The 14,361-nt window shown below is 38.2% G+C and overlaps 1 protein-coding gene and 1 pseudogene across 1 annotated transcript; both read left to right on the forward strand.

Annotated features, from left to right (window-relative positions):
* The first annotated feature begins 417 nt into the window (after positions 1 to 417).
* LOC128245601 (uncharacterized) lies at positions 418 to 7,073 on the forward strand (annotated as a pseudogene).
* Positions 7,074 to 8,402: 1,329 nt separating this feature from the next.
* On the forward strand, positions 8,403 to 13,244 carry LOC128203064 (uncharacterized). The gene is made up of 5 exons (XM_052904319.1): positions 8,403 to 8,826; positions 9,216 to 9,434; positions 10,009 to 10,227; positions 10,734 to 10,871; positions 12,012 to 13,244. The coding sequence occupies exons 1-5, from the start codon at positions 8,614 to 8,616 to the stop codon at positions 12,237 to 12,239; spliced, it is 1,017 nt and encodes a 338-aa protein (XP_052760279.1). The 5' UTR covers positions 8,403 to 8,613; the 3' UTR covers positions 12,240 to 13,244.
* The last annotated feature ends 1,117 nt before the right edge of the window (positions 13,245 to 14,361 follow it).

Consider the following 14,361-nt stretch of genomic DNA (forward strand, 5'->3'; position numbering starts at 1 on the left):
AGACGGATGTTGCGAACTTCTTTGATGACTCGAAAGTTGTGCACGTCGGGAATGTCACGAATGCCGTTCATGCTGGGAATGGCAACAATATAGGTTGATGCATTAAAAAGAAACACTAATCAAAACAAAAAGAAAATGCAAATGATTTATTAATTACAAAAACATTTATAAAGGCTTATATTTTTTATTCGTACCTAAATGGTATGTTGCTTATTTAAAAACATTTTTTTTTTCACTCAAGGCATAAGAGTTTAACGCATAACGATAATAACGCATAACTATTAAAATTAACCTATATTGAGCACCTTCAATGCACTTCGTTATCAGAAGTGTTTATGCATACTGGGAGTACAGATACATTTACTCAATTTCATGAAAGGTTAAATCAACGTGACTTCAATTCAAACCAATTTTAAAATGATAACAGACAAGCACTTTTCTGACTTGGACGAAAAAGGTTACACGGTTGTTGAGAACGTCGTGGGTCCCGATGACTGTGATCAGGCGATCTCGGAATACCGGAAGTGGCTAGGGAATTTCGGGCCTAATGGATTTCCAGTGACTTATAAATCGTTGTTATGGAACTACAATGTAGGACATCTTGATACGACGTTGAAATTGAGGCTGGCGGTAGGAATACATTGCTTGTTTTGAAGTTAGTATTTAAGCACTCATATTAAACTAAGTATGCCTTATAAAGAAGTGACGTTTGGATGGTAAATCGGTCAGTTGGTTTGTCGAATTGTCGGATGGTCGGTAGGACAAGTCTTGTCTGCACAATAAAAAGTAATAACGATTTTACCCAAGACTGTGAACATTCCAAGGTATGTTATCTCTGAACAGAATATTCCTACAGGGGTCAGTACATCAGAGGTTAAGGTCAGCAGTGTTAAGCATAATGACACTTCCATTTAGTCGTTAGTTGAAATATCAAGGCTACAGCAAACGTTTTTTTATTAGAAAAAAAATGGTAGGTTGTCCAGTTTTAATTTAAGGGGTCAGTTAGGTAAATTCCGAAATCATGTTCATTTTTCAAAATATTTCTTCGTAAAAGACCTTTATGTAATCCATGAAATGTTTATGACAAAACGGCGCCCAAACATATAACATTTTACAACATATCTCGTTTAAATAAAGAAATACCGTATGGAATATATTTGATAACCAGTCGCTTCTAGTCAACATTAAGCGAGGTATTATAGTACATCCCGCCAGGTCGATAGCCTATGAGATTCTTATTAAACGATTTTTGGTGATGTGTAAGCTTCTTTATACTCGCACTCGAACCTTTCTCATTCGGAGATTTTTACTCGCATATGACGGTTTTATCACTGATGTGTTTCATGTGATAAGAGGGAGAACACTTGATCTGACCATATTGCCAATATGTATTTCATTTTTTCAAACCAATCAGACACAGACAGTGTTTGCGCAAATTTGGAAGACAGATAAACTTCTGACAAGCATCGACTCGATCGCGATCGGCCGTCCTCCGGAAGAGAAGTAGCGAGCGTTTCCAAGAGCCTGATGACTACTGGCTACACATTGACGTCACTCCGGGCCGAGTGGGTGTTCACGCATACCAGGGGGCTCTGTATTTGGAGGAGCAGAAAGAAGAGGATTGGATTTTTCTGGTTAGTGAGGGCTGCGGCGAGTTGCTTGAGTTAACTTAAACGCAGCAAATACAATACATTTTTTGAGATACGATTCTCGTAATCTACATTTGATGATAAAGGTAGTTTTTATGTTAAATGAAAATTGCAAAATAAAGCAACAAAAATAAAACTCATTTTGAAAGGTTAAGCCCAGTTCGATTTAAAAATGGAAAAATCACATAAACTGAATGCACTACATGTACATCTAATTGTATATAAAAAAGAGATAACAAATTCTACAGCCCCCTAAAAGTAGATCCATATATATTTTGCCATGCTGGAAATCCTTATCTTTCCCATGGGAAAATATACAACGTACCTTTTGGAACTACTCAAAACAGAATTCCACCGCAAAAATACGTTTTTACCATATTTCGTTTAACTTATCTGGGAGAAAAAGCATACCATAGCCACTTGTGTAAGGTTGGGCCAATCCTATCGCAGGAAAAAGCTTTACCCGTATGGAACTTTTTTTTATTTATTGTCATCTCACAATACCCCTCCCCCCTTGTGAAGACCGTCGTTTGATGCACTAAGAATACCTCGCATTGTGGCCATATTAAAATTCCAAATTAATCATTTTTTCGCTTCAAATGGCCCCCTTAAAGGATTGCCACCTTCCATCTAAGAAATAATGCTGCACTTTCCTCAGAACTATTCAAAGAACGACTTGACTGTTTTCATATTTTGAATCACTGCGCGCATATATATGACAAGTTGACAACCACAAATCATCACATATCTATACGCGAATTATTTTCACTAGGATCAGAAGAGTTCCAGCGAATGAGTACATTTTTACATTATTTGTTTAACATGGGTGAGAGAGAAATCAAATACCATGGCGGCTCGTGTAAGTTACATGCAGGTTTATCCAAACCCTCGGGCAGGGTGTTCAGCGGAAAGTCGGTAAACCTCCTTTCCAAAAAAAACAGCCTACGCTCTGTTTGGGATTAATCTACTACACGAACGGTCATGGAAGATAATTATAATCTAACTTTCTCGCCTAACAGGCTGCAAAAATATCCGCAGCTTCAAAATTGAAAAATATGGAAATTTGAATTAAGAAAGACAATAGGTGAGGAGGGGCTGGGAAATTCCTGGGTAGGAGTATATGATCTTGATAGAGGAGGATACAAACAGAAAAGAGAGGACGTAAGGATTGTTTCGAAGGGAAAGAACAAGGAGAGAGAGAGAGAGAGAGAGGGGGGGGGGAGGGAGAGAGAGTTGCGGAGAAGGAAGGGAGGAGGGTAATGAAGAAAGTGAAAGACAGGAGGGAGAAGTTAGGGATAGGAGGTGTTGAGGTAAAGTAAAGAAGATGGAAATAGGGCCGGTGCGGAAAATTTATGTATGAGAGGGAAATCTAGAGTGGATATGAGAAGAGAAAGACAGGATATGTAAGGAGGAACATAGGAATATGTAGAGAAAATGAGAGATAGGAAGAGAAAGAGACGGTAAGAACGGCGAGAAAGAGGGGGGGGGCGAGGAGTAAGAGAGTGGTAGAGGATAAATGAAGGGGTTAAGATGCGAAGAAAGAAATGGAGTAGAAAAGGAGCACGTAGCAGAGGCCAAAGAGACTGTGTATGAGAAAGAGAAAAGGAACGGGAATTAGGAGGAGAAATCGAGTGGTAGGAGAGGAGAAAGAGGACAAATAGAAGGGTTGAGTAAAGAGAAATAAAGGGTTATGAGTCAACAGAGAAGGAGGAGAAAAAGAGGGTAGGAGAAAGAGATGGGATAGGAACAGGAGACAAGATATGTGTAGGGAAGGTGAACAAGATTGATTAGAGAGGAGAGGGGGGGGGGGGGTAGGACAGGAAAGAGAAATTGTTTGAGCAGAGAAAAAGAGGGTTGGAGGAAGTAAAAGAAAAGGGGTGGGAGAAGGAGACATGGAAGATGAAGGAGGAGAATGAGATTGGGATATAGTAAATAAAGGAGATAGAAGGTGGAGAAAGAGCAGCAGATGAGTTTGATAAGGAGACCGATTGGGGATATTAGGATGGAAAAGAGAGGGGAAGGAGATGTGGGAGGAGATGGAATTTATGATAAAATAATTAGCAAGATGGTAAAATATAGTTGACGTTGCAACGTTTAACAAGCACGTAAGCCCTCAGAGGATTAGAGTTGCGGGTAAATAGTAATATCGCTCCAGTTCCTTGCTACACCACTGACAATGCGAAGAATTAATATGAAATGACGATCTTTTACAGGTGTTTTAAAGTTCACATAAACACATTATGTCGCTGTTTGAGGACCACCCCGAGAAAGCAGATGTTGCTCGTTCAGGCGATTACGAATACCGTCTAGAGCCTGATGATATCATATACTTTAAAGACCGCGGCTGCCACGAGCGAAGGGTTCCAGTGCAGAAAGGAGGGATGGTTCTCTGGCACTCCCGGCTTGTCCATGCAAGTGCCAGGCCTCTCAAGGTACGGTCCATAGTTGCTGTTCACGTAGCTTTCCATTCTGGAATGAAATATACTCTTATATAACCAAAACACATTTACATGAGCGCAGCATTGATTGTTTAATTGAGTTATATATTGATTTATTGATCTATTGGTTGATTATTTGATTGATTGATTGACCGATTGGTTGATTGATCGATGGATGGATTGATTGATTGATCGATACATCCATCCATCCATCCATCCATCCATCCATCCATCCATCCATCCATCCATCCATCCATCCATTCATCCATTCATTCATTCATTCATTCATTCATTCATTCATTCATTCATTCATTCATTCATTCATTCATTCATTCATTTCATTTATAAACCTGTGGCCATCTACAGGGACGGAAAAACTCTGGTCGATGGCGATGGGTGACGTTTGTCTCCATGACGCCAGCGATATGGGCGAACGAGCGGGACCTGTCAATCAAACGAGAGGCTTATGACAACGCTTACTGCACTTCGCATTGGTCGTCACAGGTAAGAGGTCGCATGTCATATTATTAATGGGCTGATTTAAACAACAGTGCATTACAGATATTTACTTGGCTAACGCTGAAACGGCAGGTCCCGAGTGCGAGTATAAATAAGCTACCCCCACTCCAACCCCAGATGTTTACTTATTAGCAGGGGGTACAGTTGGGTTGTATATTTGCCAGCATATAATTTTTGCTCCATCAGTCCCGGCATTCTTAGTCCGACAGCCGTCCCTGACATCGCGCTCTCCGATGAAGCAAGGCGTCTCGCCGGCGTGCTGCCGTACGACTTTAACGACGGAGCGCCGACGGCAGAGGATCGGCGGCCGACATGGCGGAAGTCAAAGCGGACGCTTCCAAACGGACAGGATCTTGAAACGCGAAACGCGAACGGGCACTTATAACATTCAAACAAATTATGAACTAAAAAATTCCTACGATGGAATCTAGGGGAATAGGGCGGGTATTGGCGATTCGTTGAAACGAGGCATTCTGTATGTAATGCCGGTTTTGAAGTACATATAGAAGACTTAATTATTTAAATAATAGGTCAACTAATTGTACATATTTTCTTGTCCAAGTAAAAGGATGAATTGTTTTGATACAAAATAAAAACATTGTAAAAAAGTTTGTTTTTGTGTAATTCGTTACCACCATTTCACATAGTAGCACAAAATCAAGTTGTTCAACATGTTGAACAGCTTGTCCCCTTGTTGTGAAAAACGCGTAGCTGGCGACATGTTACCTTTTAACGTAACGACACGGCAGTTACTCCCCTTTGAAAATTTGTTTTAAAGCTTTAAAGTTTTCTTTTTTCTAGTATTGCCGACAACAGGCAATGTCAGACACTAGTTTCTGGCGGAAAACTCAATGACCAAATTGTCGCTGGCCTCATTCTGTCGAATTCAACCAAAGAACATATTGCTAGCTTCCTTTATTAGCAGATCGACATGTTTGTGTACTCAACACCAGAACATGTCTCTCACATTGAAATCGAGCAGAAATTAGAAAGTTAATGTATCAGTGAATGCAGCAAAATGCTTGAGGAAAGCTTTCTTAAAGATATAAATGATACAGTGGAAAATAACGAAATAGTTCTGAGGGAGTGAAAACCCATTGCAGTTGAAGAAAATGGAAAGAGGAAAATGGTTATGAGGATAATGGAACGAAAGATGACAATGAAGGACTTTGTAGCTCATACAGAATCACAAACAGAAGACTTTGAAGTCCATGTAAAACGAGTTAGAATACGGCACAAAAGCACTGAATGAGATCCAATCAGCATATTGGACGATGACAAATGTACCCATGAACCCTTTGTCGTCTATTATCGACCATCTGAACCTTCATCCAGTCTATTCAAACGAGAGGCTTATGATAACGCTTACTGCACTTCGCATTGGTCGTCACAGGTAAGAGGTCACATGTCATGTTGTTAACGTCGTTTACAAACGCGTTGTCAGTTTGGAATAGGTTTCAATGTTGTACCATGGAGAGTCACGTGATCAAATTTGACCAGCCAACAAAATTATTGTAAAAAACAACTATACAATATGTATGATAAAAAACAACCTTTACGAACAAACAATTGTATAAACTGATTAAGGAAAAGGGCAACATCGAGATACAAAAAAACGTATATCTTATACCGTTATTACAAACCATTGGACATATATAATGGGTATTTTATAACATGTTTCCAAACTCGTAGGCTACTATAGCTTGGTTTACGAACCGTAGGACCCGATTCATCAATGCTCAGTCAAAGGATCGGAGGATCTTTTGCATATTTAAAATAATCTTATTTATAATAAATGGATAGACTTGAAAAATCAATGATAATCAATGACACATTACAGTATGAATTATTTAATGTAGAAACTTTAAGTAACCCAATTATGCAATAAGCATGGTCGTGTCAATGTCTTTTTACCTCCCTTTTCTTTAATTAATACAGTTTAGCTTTCAATAATATTTTTTTTGAAAATAGCAGTGTAATTATGCTTATTTTGTTTAAAAAATATTAAACGAATTACGTCTTAATTAAAACGGATAATTTTATGATTTTTTTATAAAAAAATTCTCGTTACGTCAATTCAGAAAATTATTAGTATATAAAGCGATATAGTATTCTTAGCATTTAGAAAGTCACGTGATAAGCAAATATCGAGGTGAAGTTGTGCGCGTTAAATTTAATCTACACTTCCGGTTAAAAATGTCAATAAGGTTAAGAGAGGACAGGGCTATTCTTTCTTCAGGGAGTGCGGTCGCGAGGTTGCTCTATCGTTCCCGGCATTCATTGCCCTACAGCCATTCCGGACGTCGCGCGCTTCGACGAAGCCAAGCACCTCGCCGGCGTGCTGCCGTACGACTTTAACGATGGAATGCCGACGGGAGAGGACCAGCGGCCGGTATGGCGGAGGTCTAGGCGGCCACTTCCGGTCGGACAGGATCTTGAGAGGAGATACGCGAATGGGCACTTATAACACTCAAACATATGATGAACTAACAGATCCGTATAAATAAATAAAAGCGGATGTGACAAAATTTAAACAGATTTATAGCGTTAAGGTATACTTGGGTATAGACATGAAAACATTTCACCACTATTGCAATCATAAAGGGACTCAGTATGCGGATGCATCATGACAACATTGTTGAATGGTTATTTGTCCTACTTTTTCTTAACAAATGCCAAACAAGAACAGGCAAAGTGGCGTTTATATCACTCCATCTAAACTTGTCCCCTTACACGCGCCATCAATTTGTTCAATGTACGCCCCTATAAAGAGTCTACGAGTCCATTTAATTTTGAAACGGATTATATATGCGTTATAGATATCAATAAGTTGCGAGTGTTTTTTCTACATTTATTGAACTTAAAAACCAAAAGTATTAAAAATCGAAAATCTCAAAATAATGAACACGTTTTTTTTTTAAATTTTAAATAGGAATGGAGCCTCGGAATAAATTTTTGATATCAAAGAAAACATATTTATTGCACTTTAAATACAAATAAAATGCTTTTAAAATATTTTTTTTTTATTAAATTTGGTTATATATTTAGCCATCCGCATTGTCATTCATTTTCTTGTATGTCTTTGTGTCTTAAAATTGTTTATTTTCCATTCCGACTCCAATATCTAAGCGTTAAACAAAGTGGAGCAGCCACTCAACACCGCCATCTTTGTAAAACTCGAAGTAAAACTAAGTGAACTAAGGCATCGAATAAAAATACAGCAATAAAATTTGAAATCACCTTATGCTTACATCTTTATATTAATGCACCAATGAAATAATGAAGGATTAAGCATACCAAGAAACAGACCTGTATACCTACTTTTTAAAATATTGTTCCTTGTTCTGAATATCACAACAAAAGGAATGGAACTCTGCAATTTTATTGGTGTTTTAATAATAAGAATACTCTATCTCATAAAGGAAAAACATAGAAAGTCATAAAAATGAATTAACTCTATTAACACTATCGCTTTAATAATAATCACATTTTAAAATTATCATTAAATTAAAATCTACTGTACTCAAGATTTACATATTCAAACTCATTTCTCTGTTTTTCAACATATCTTAAGTCATAGTAGATCATTGTTGACATTGATACCGGGTCTATAGATTTCGGGAGTTTTGAAGAAAATGTTATATAACCCTGTACCAATTTTAAAGGAAAATCCAGTATCAAAATAATCCGGTATCAAAAAAGGAGATACCGTCTTTTCGCACTATTGATACCGGGTACCGGGTTTTAGCACCGCTCCAATATGAACTACTTTTAAAAAGCAAAAGTAGGATTAAAAGCGAAAATAGGAATACATTTACAAACATTTAAATATAGTTTCGATATCAAAAATCTATTGTTGAACAAAAGCTTCTTATATTGGGCCCCCAACGTGCATAAGATGGATTTTTTTTAACTTCCATTTGAAGTAATTTATTATCAGATGTGATTCAATATACATACTGAGATAAGTATAAATCAAGGGAACTTCAATTCAAACCAGTAATAAAATGATAACCGACAAGCACTTTTCTGATTTGGATGAGAAAGGTTACACGGTTGTAGAGAACGTCGTGAGTCCCGATGACTGTGATCAGGCTATCTCGGAGTACCGGAAGTGGCTTGGGAGCTTCGAGACCAATGGATTCCCGGTGACATGTAATTCGTTGATATGGACATACAATGTGGAAAACCTTGATACAACGTGGAAATTAAGGCTGGCGGTAGGAATCAATTAATTCCCTTTTTTAATTCAAATTGATGAATTACCCACTTGAATCAAACTTAGTTTACCCCGGTCTTAGAAAGAATGGAATTTTGGATGGTAAATAGGTCAGTAGATTTGTCGAATTCTCGATAGGACAAATCTTTTCAGCGCAACAACTTTTTGACGGAAAACTTAATTGGTAGGTTGTTTTTTCCAATAAATGATCTTTATTTTTTCAAGACTCAGTCAGTCAAAAGCCTATTTCTACATTCCGCCAGGTTGAAAGCCTGCACGATTCTTATCAAACGTTTTTTAACTTGCATAGGAAGGTGTTGATGACGGATGCGTTAAGCCCGGTAAGTTGTAGAAAAACTGCCGAATTAACCTTTTCCCTCTACGTAACAGACAAAGCCAGTGTTTGCGCAACTCTGGAAGACAGAAAAACTTCTGACAAGCATCGACACTATCGCGATCGGGCGTCCACCGGAAGAGAGTAATGAGCGTTTCCAGGATCCTGATAATTACTGGTTACACGTTGACGTCACTCCGGGACGAGTGGGCGTCCACGCATACCAGGGGGCGCTTTATTTGGAGGAACAGGAAGAAGAGGATTGGAATTTCCTGGTGGGTGAAGCTGCGGATTTGAATAGCTTAATATGGGAGTACCACACACTTTCACAAAGCGCTTTGTCCGAGAGCTCCTTAGCAACGACTTATATCAAAATAACTTTGCGGCGCTCTCAGCTAACGTACAGCAGCCAATTGTATATAATTTTGATAAGTTTTGTTTTGAGAATAAAAATACCTTATTAACTGTATGCAATAGTTCTACATATACTTAAAAGTATGAGCTGCAAGATGGCGGCAAAACGTTTTAAAATAGGACTTTTGGAACCTACTTTTTCCTGGTAAGAAGTATAAATTCTTTATTTTTAAAATATAATGAGGCGCATTCGGCTCTACAATCTCCGTAATACCTCGGGCTTTTTATTTCAAATATAAGATTATGGAATAACAGGTTCCAAAAGTCCTATTTTTTACCGTTTCGCCTCCATCTTGCCGCTCAGATTCAAAATCCTCACTTAACCAATTGCAGATTCAAAATACGTGTACACCCTTGTGTAATATCACTTTACTTTCAGTCTACGTTTCTCGCATTGTGAATAATACATTTGAAAAGACGATTAAACTTCGACAGGTGTTGGATGGCTCACACAAACACCTTATGTCGCTGTTTGTTGAGCAACCTGAGACTGCCGATGCCGCGCGTTCATGCGACTTCGAATACCGTCTTAGGCGTGATGACATCACATACTTTAAGGAGCGGGGCTGCCACGCGCGAAGGGTTCCGGTGCCAAAAGGAGGCATGGCTCTCTGGGACTCCCGGCTTGTCCATGCGACTGCCAGACCTATCGAAGTATGGTGAATAAATACGCATAACTTAGCTTTCCATTTTGGAATGATATTACATTTACCCTTACAATACCCATCAGCAGAGCATTGTACATTTTATCATCCGTAGTATTTATTAGTTGATATGTTAAGAGCAACCTATGATCGCAGTTTAAAAAAAAAAAACGTTATTTTTTTGTTGCTGGTGGTGTTGGTGATGATGGTGATTGTGGTGGTGTTGATGTTGATTGGGCTGGTGGTGTGTGTGCGTATCATTTATATTGTTTATCTACTTGTTTGTTTATTTGTTTGTGTGTGTGTTTGTTTGTGTGTTTGTTCAATTGATTAAACGAATTTTTCGAAGATTTAAATTTATTTTATAAAAAGAACAAATATAGCGTAAAAGTACACAGTAACTTCCACACATCTTTTGTGCCATGTTCATTAATTCAAAAACAGGTGTCTTTCGAAATAGATACATTGCCTATTTTATTAAAATGTAATTCAAACAATCGTATAGCCTATCTCCAGGGACGGAAAAACGCTGGTCGGTGGCGATGGGTGACGTTTGTGTCCATGACGCCAGCGATATGGGCGAACGAGCGGGACCTGTCAATCAAACGAGAAGCGTATGAAAAAGTATACTGCACTTCCCATTGGTCGTCCCAGGTGAGGGGTCATATGTCGTATTGCTAATGGCTTTATTTAAACGACAGTGTTTTACTGCTCGGCGAACATCTGTAGCACCGACGGTGCTACAGTTAAATTGCGTATTTCGGTCTTGGAGGTGTCCGTGTTTGTTTGTTTTTCAACAAAATTGAACGTTTTCAATTTGGGTCATTTTTCGAAAAAGTTTCGCTGTATTGAAAGTATAATTCGCGTAAAATCCGCGAAGAAATAGCATGTTAATGTCAATGTTAAAAAGTAAGAAAAAAAATATTCTATGATTCAGCTTATAATTCATGTTTCCAGTGCTTTTTCGTCAGGTTCTTGGTACAAAACCGCCCTCCATTTATCATTGGGATTCGAATGAACTTAGCTACAGCGTTTACAAAGGATGATATTTTTTATCGTTACAGCCTTGTAACGTATTCCTCAGTCACATTTGCTCTCCGGCTAGGCTTCTGCGAACGTAGTCCCCCGAAATACGCGCGGCGGCTGCAGAGGATCAACGATGGCGGCAGAGTAATTGTACGGCGTATGCCTATATTTAAAGGCTGTACGGGTCGCCGTAGGATAAAAACGCGGAGTTTCACATTTTCCATATAATATATATGCATAATAGACAATGCTTAGAGCGGCTTCATGGCGACCATACCTCGGGCGTACAGTGGCCTTGCGTTTGCCTTGCGGCTGCCCTGGGCTCTTATGAATTGTAATCGACCTTTGCGGACCTATAAAATTGCGACGTCCACAGGACTTCCACGGGCGCCCGAGAGCAGCCTTAACTTGCGTCTGCCTTGGTTTTGTCAAAGATCTACGGCTTTCGCAAGGACGACCGTGCGTCATCACATCAAAGGCCGTCCGGCAGCAGCAGGTTTTTCTGTCTCCACAAATTAAAAAAAACACTCTGTGGCTACCCTTACATTTGTGACTCATGCATTATGTGTCCGTAGGAATGCTGCGACGGCCTTATAATTGCTATTTGTCGTGTATATTTCAGATCCTTCGGCCGCCTTTGCATATGTGACTGAGGCAAATATTGCTGGTGCCAAGAAATTTCTACGGTCCGCAAACCATAATTTGATTGTGTTAACACTCCCTTTCAGTGCCATAATCTTAATAAAAAGTGAGCTATTCTTTCTCCAGGGAGTGCGGTCGCAAGGCCACCGTACAGCTCCCGGCATTCCTTGCCCTACATCAATACCAGACAATGCGCGCTCCGACGAAGCCAAGCGCCTCGCCGGCGTGCTGCCGTACGACTTTAACGACGGAATGCCGACGGGAGAGGAACAGCGGCCGGCATGGCGGAGGTCTAGGCGGCCACTTCCGGCCGGACAGGATCTTGAGAGGAGATACGCGAATGGGCACTTATAACACTCAAGCATATGATGAACTATCAGATCCGTTTAAATAAATAAAAGCGGATGTGACAAAGTTTAAAGTTATTTGTCCTACCTTTTCTTAACAAATACCAAACAACAAAAGGCAAAGTGGTGTTTAAAAGTATTATTCTATCTAACTCTGTCCCCTTTCACAAGCAATTGATTGTTCAATGTACGCCCCTATAAAGAGTGGACGAGTCCTTTTAATTTTGGAACGGATTTTATATGCTTTATAGATATCAATAATCGCGAGTTGTTTTTTTTCTGCATTTATTGAACATAAACAAAAACATTAAAAGTTTTGAAATTTCAAATTAATAACCACGTTTTTTGTTGTTGTTTTTTTAAATTTTAAATAGGTCTGGAGATTCGCAATAAATTTGTATATCACAGAACAAATATTTATTGCACTTTAAATAAAAATAAAATGTTATAAAAAATTTATTATTTGAAGTGTTTTCTGAATATCACCACAAAAGGAATTAAACTCTGCAGTTGTTGATGCAATATTTTATTGGTGCTTTAAAGATACAAAATATTATTTCACTTAGGAGAAAACATAGTGTGTAATTAAAATGAACTAACTCTATCAACTCAACATTTTACCACCAAAATTATCATTAAATTAAAATTGACTGTACTCAAGATTTACCGATTCAAACACACATATCTGCATCAATTTTAATGGAAAACATATTCCGGTATCAAAAACAGTGATAACGGCTTCTCCCAATATCGATACCGAGTACCGGGTTTTAGCTCTGCTCCAATATGAACTACTCTTAAAAGCGAAAATTTGATTATAATGGTTACTTTGCTAAAATCAAAGTGCTGAAAGCACTGATGGACTAGGGCTTCATTCAGGGGAATGTTGACAACCATTTTCTAAGCATTGAAAAATATCGGCTCACATCACAAGGGGTCACTGTTTAATGGGCTAGCTTAAACTTAAGACTAAAACTGCTTGCAAGCTGCAAAGGAAATTTGAAAAAATCTAGTTAAGTGTGTTAAGAGTGAAGGGGGTGGGGGTGGGGGTGGGGGGCTAAAGCGTTAAATCAGATAAAGTCATAGTTCTTTTGAATTTCTCAAAGTCGTTAAATCAGTCTTGTACAAATTAATTTACGTGGTTGGCACACATACTTCTTTAATTTGATCAAATCCTTTTATATCAAAGGACTGTTATTTGCAGTTTCAGAGAAGATTTTCAATGATGTAATTATATACTATATAGAAAACCTGTCACCTCTTTTTCAGGGGAGCTTTAAACCATAGGGCCATACTTTGAACAATCTTTGTAAAAGACATCTACATTGTACACCTATGTTATACTGCATACACAATGCTATTAAGAAGTAGTTTTTATTTAAAAAGTGAAGAATTATTTTGTCCCTCTTAATTTGTGCTTGGTATTCAATTCATATAACATGTTACGATGATAACTTAGTGATGTTGATAAATATTAGGCACTGCCTTCTGTCTAATGCTATTCATATTACTGCTGCAGACTTTTGTACATAGCAAAGCAAGTTGAGTAGACTAAGATGAGATGAGTATCGTTTTAAAAGTATGAAATATTGAAATGTCTTTTAAATACTTAGACAATCAAATTTCATAACATGGTGTCAGCAGTTCATCACACTGCTAGTGAGAATGGAATACTAAACATAATTTTATTCTTTATTTTATACCCATCATCAATCCACATGCAATACATATCACAAAATACTTTAACCCATATTCCGCTCCAGTGCAATACGGCCATATACCACTCTTGTGACGTCAAGTTATAACAAGTATGTTGCGCAATATTAAATTGACGTCATTAAATCAATGAGTGCATCCTTAAAATGATATTTATTATGCAAAGATGTGGCTTCTAAGTGATCTAATCAGTAATGTATATTATAAAAGGGTTATTAGTACTGCGCTTTGATCACAATATGGCGGAATGTCATATTTGATTCTGGTAGTTTTTTGTAGATTTTGATTTTACTCGGCTTGTGCCTTATGAAATCCGAATGCAAAAATCTACTTGAGTCGAATACAATCCCCTGGATCAAAACGCAGTACTTATAACCCTATTATGTACAAAACCTGTTACCCCGTGGACAGAG

The sequence above is a fragment of the Mya arenaria genome, chromosome 9 (assembly GCF_026914265.1).
Source record: "Mya arenaria isolate MELC-2E11 chromosome 9, ASM2691426v1".
Classification (NCBI taxonomy): domain Eukaryota; kingdom Metazoa; phylum Mollusca; class Bivalvia; order Myida; family Myidae; genus Mya; species Mya arenaria.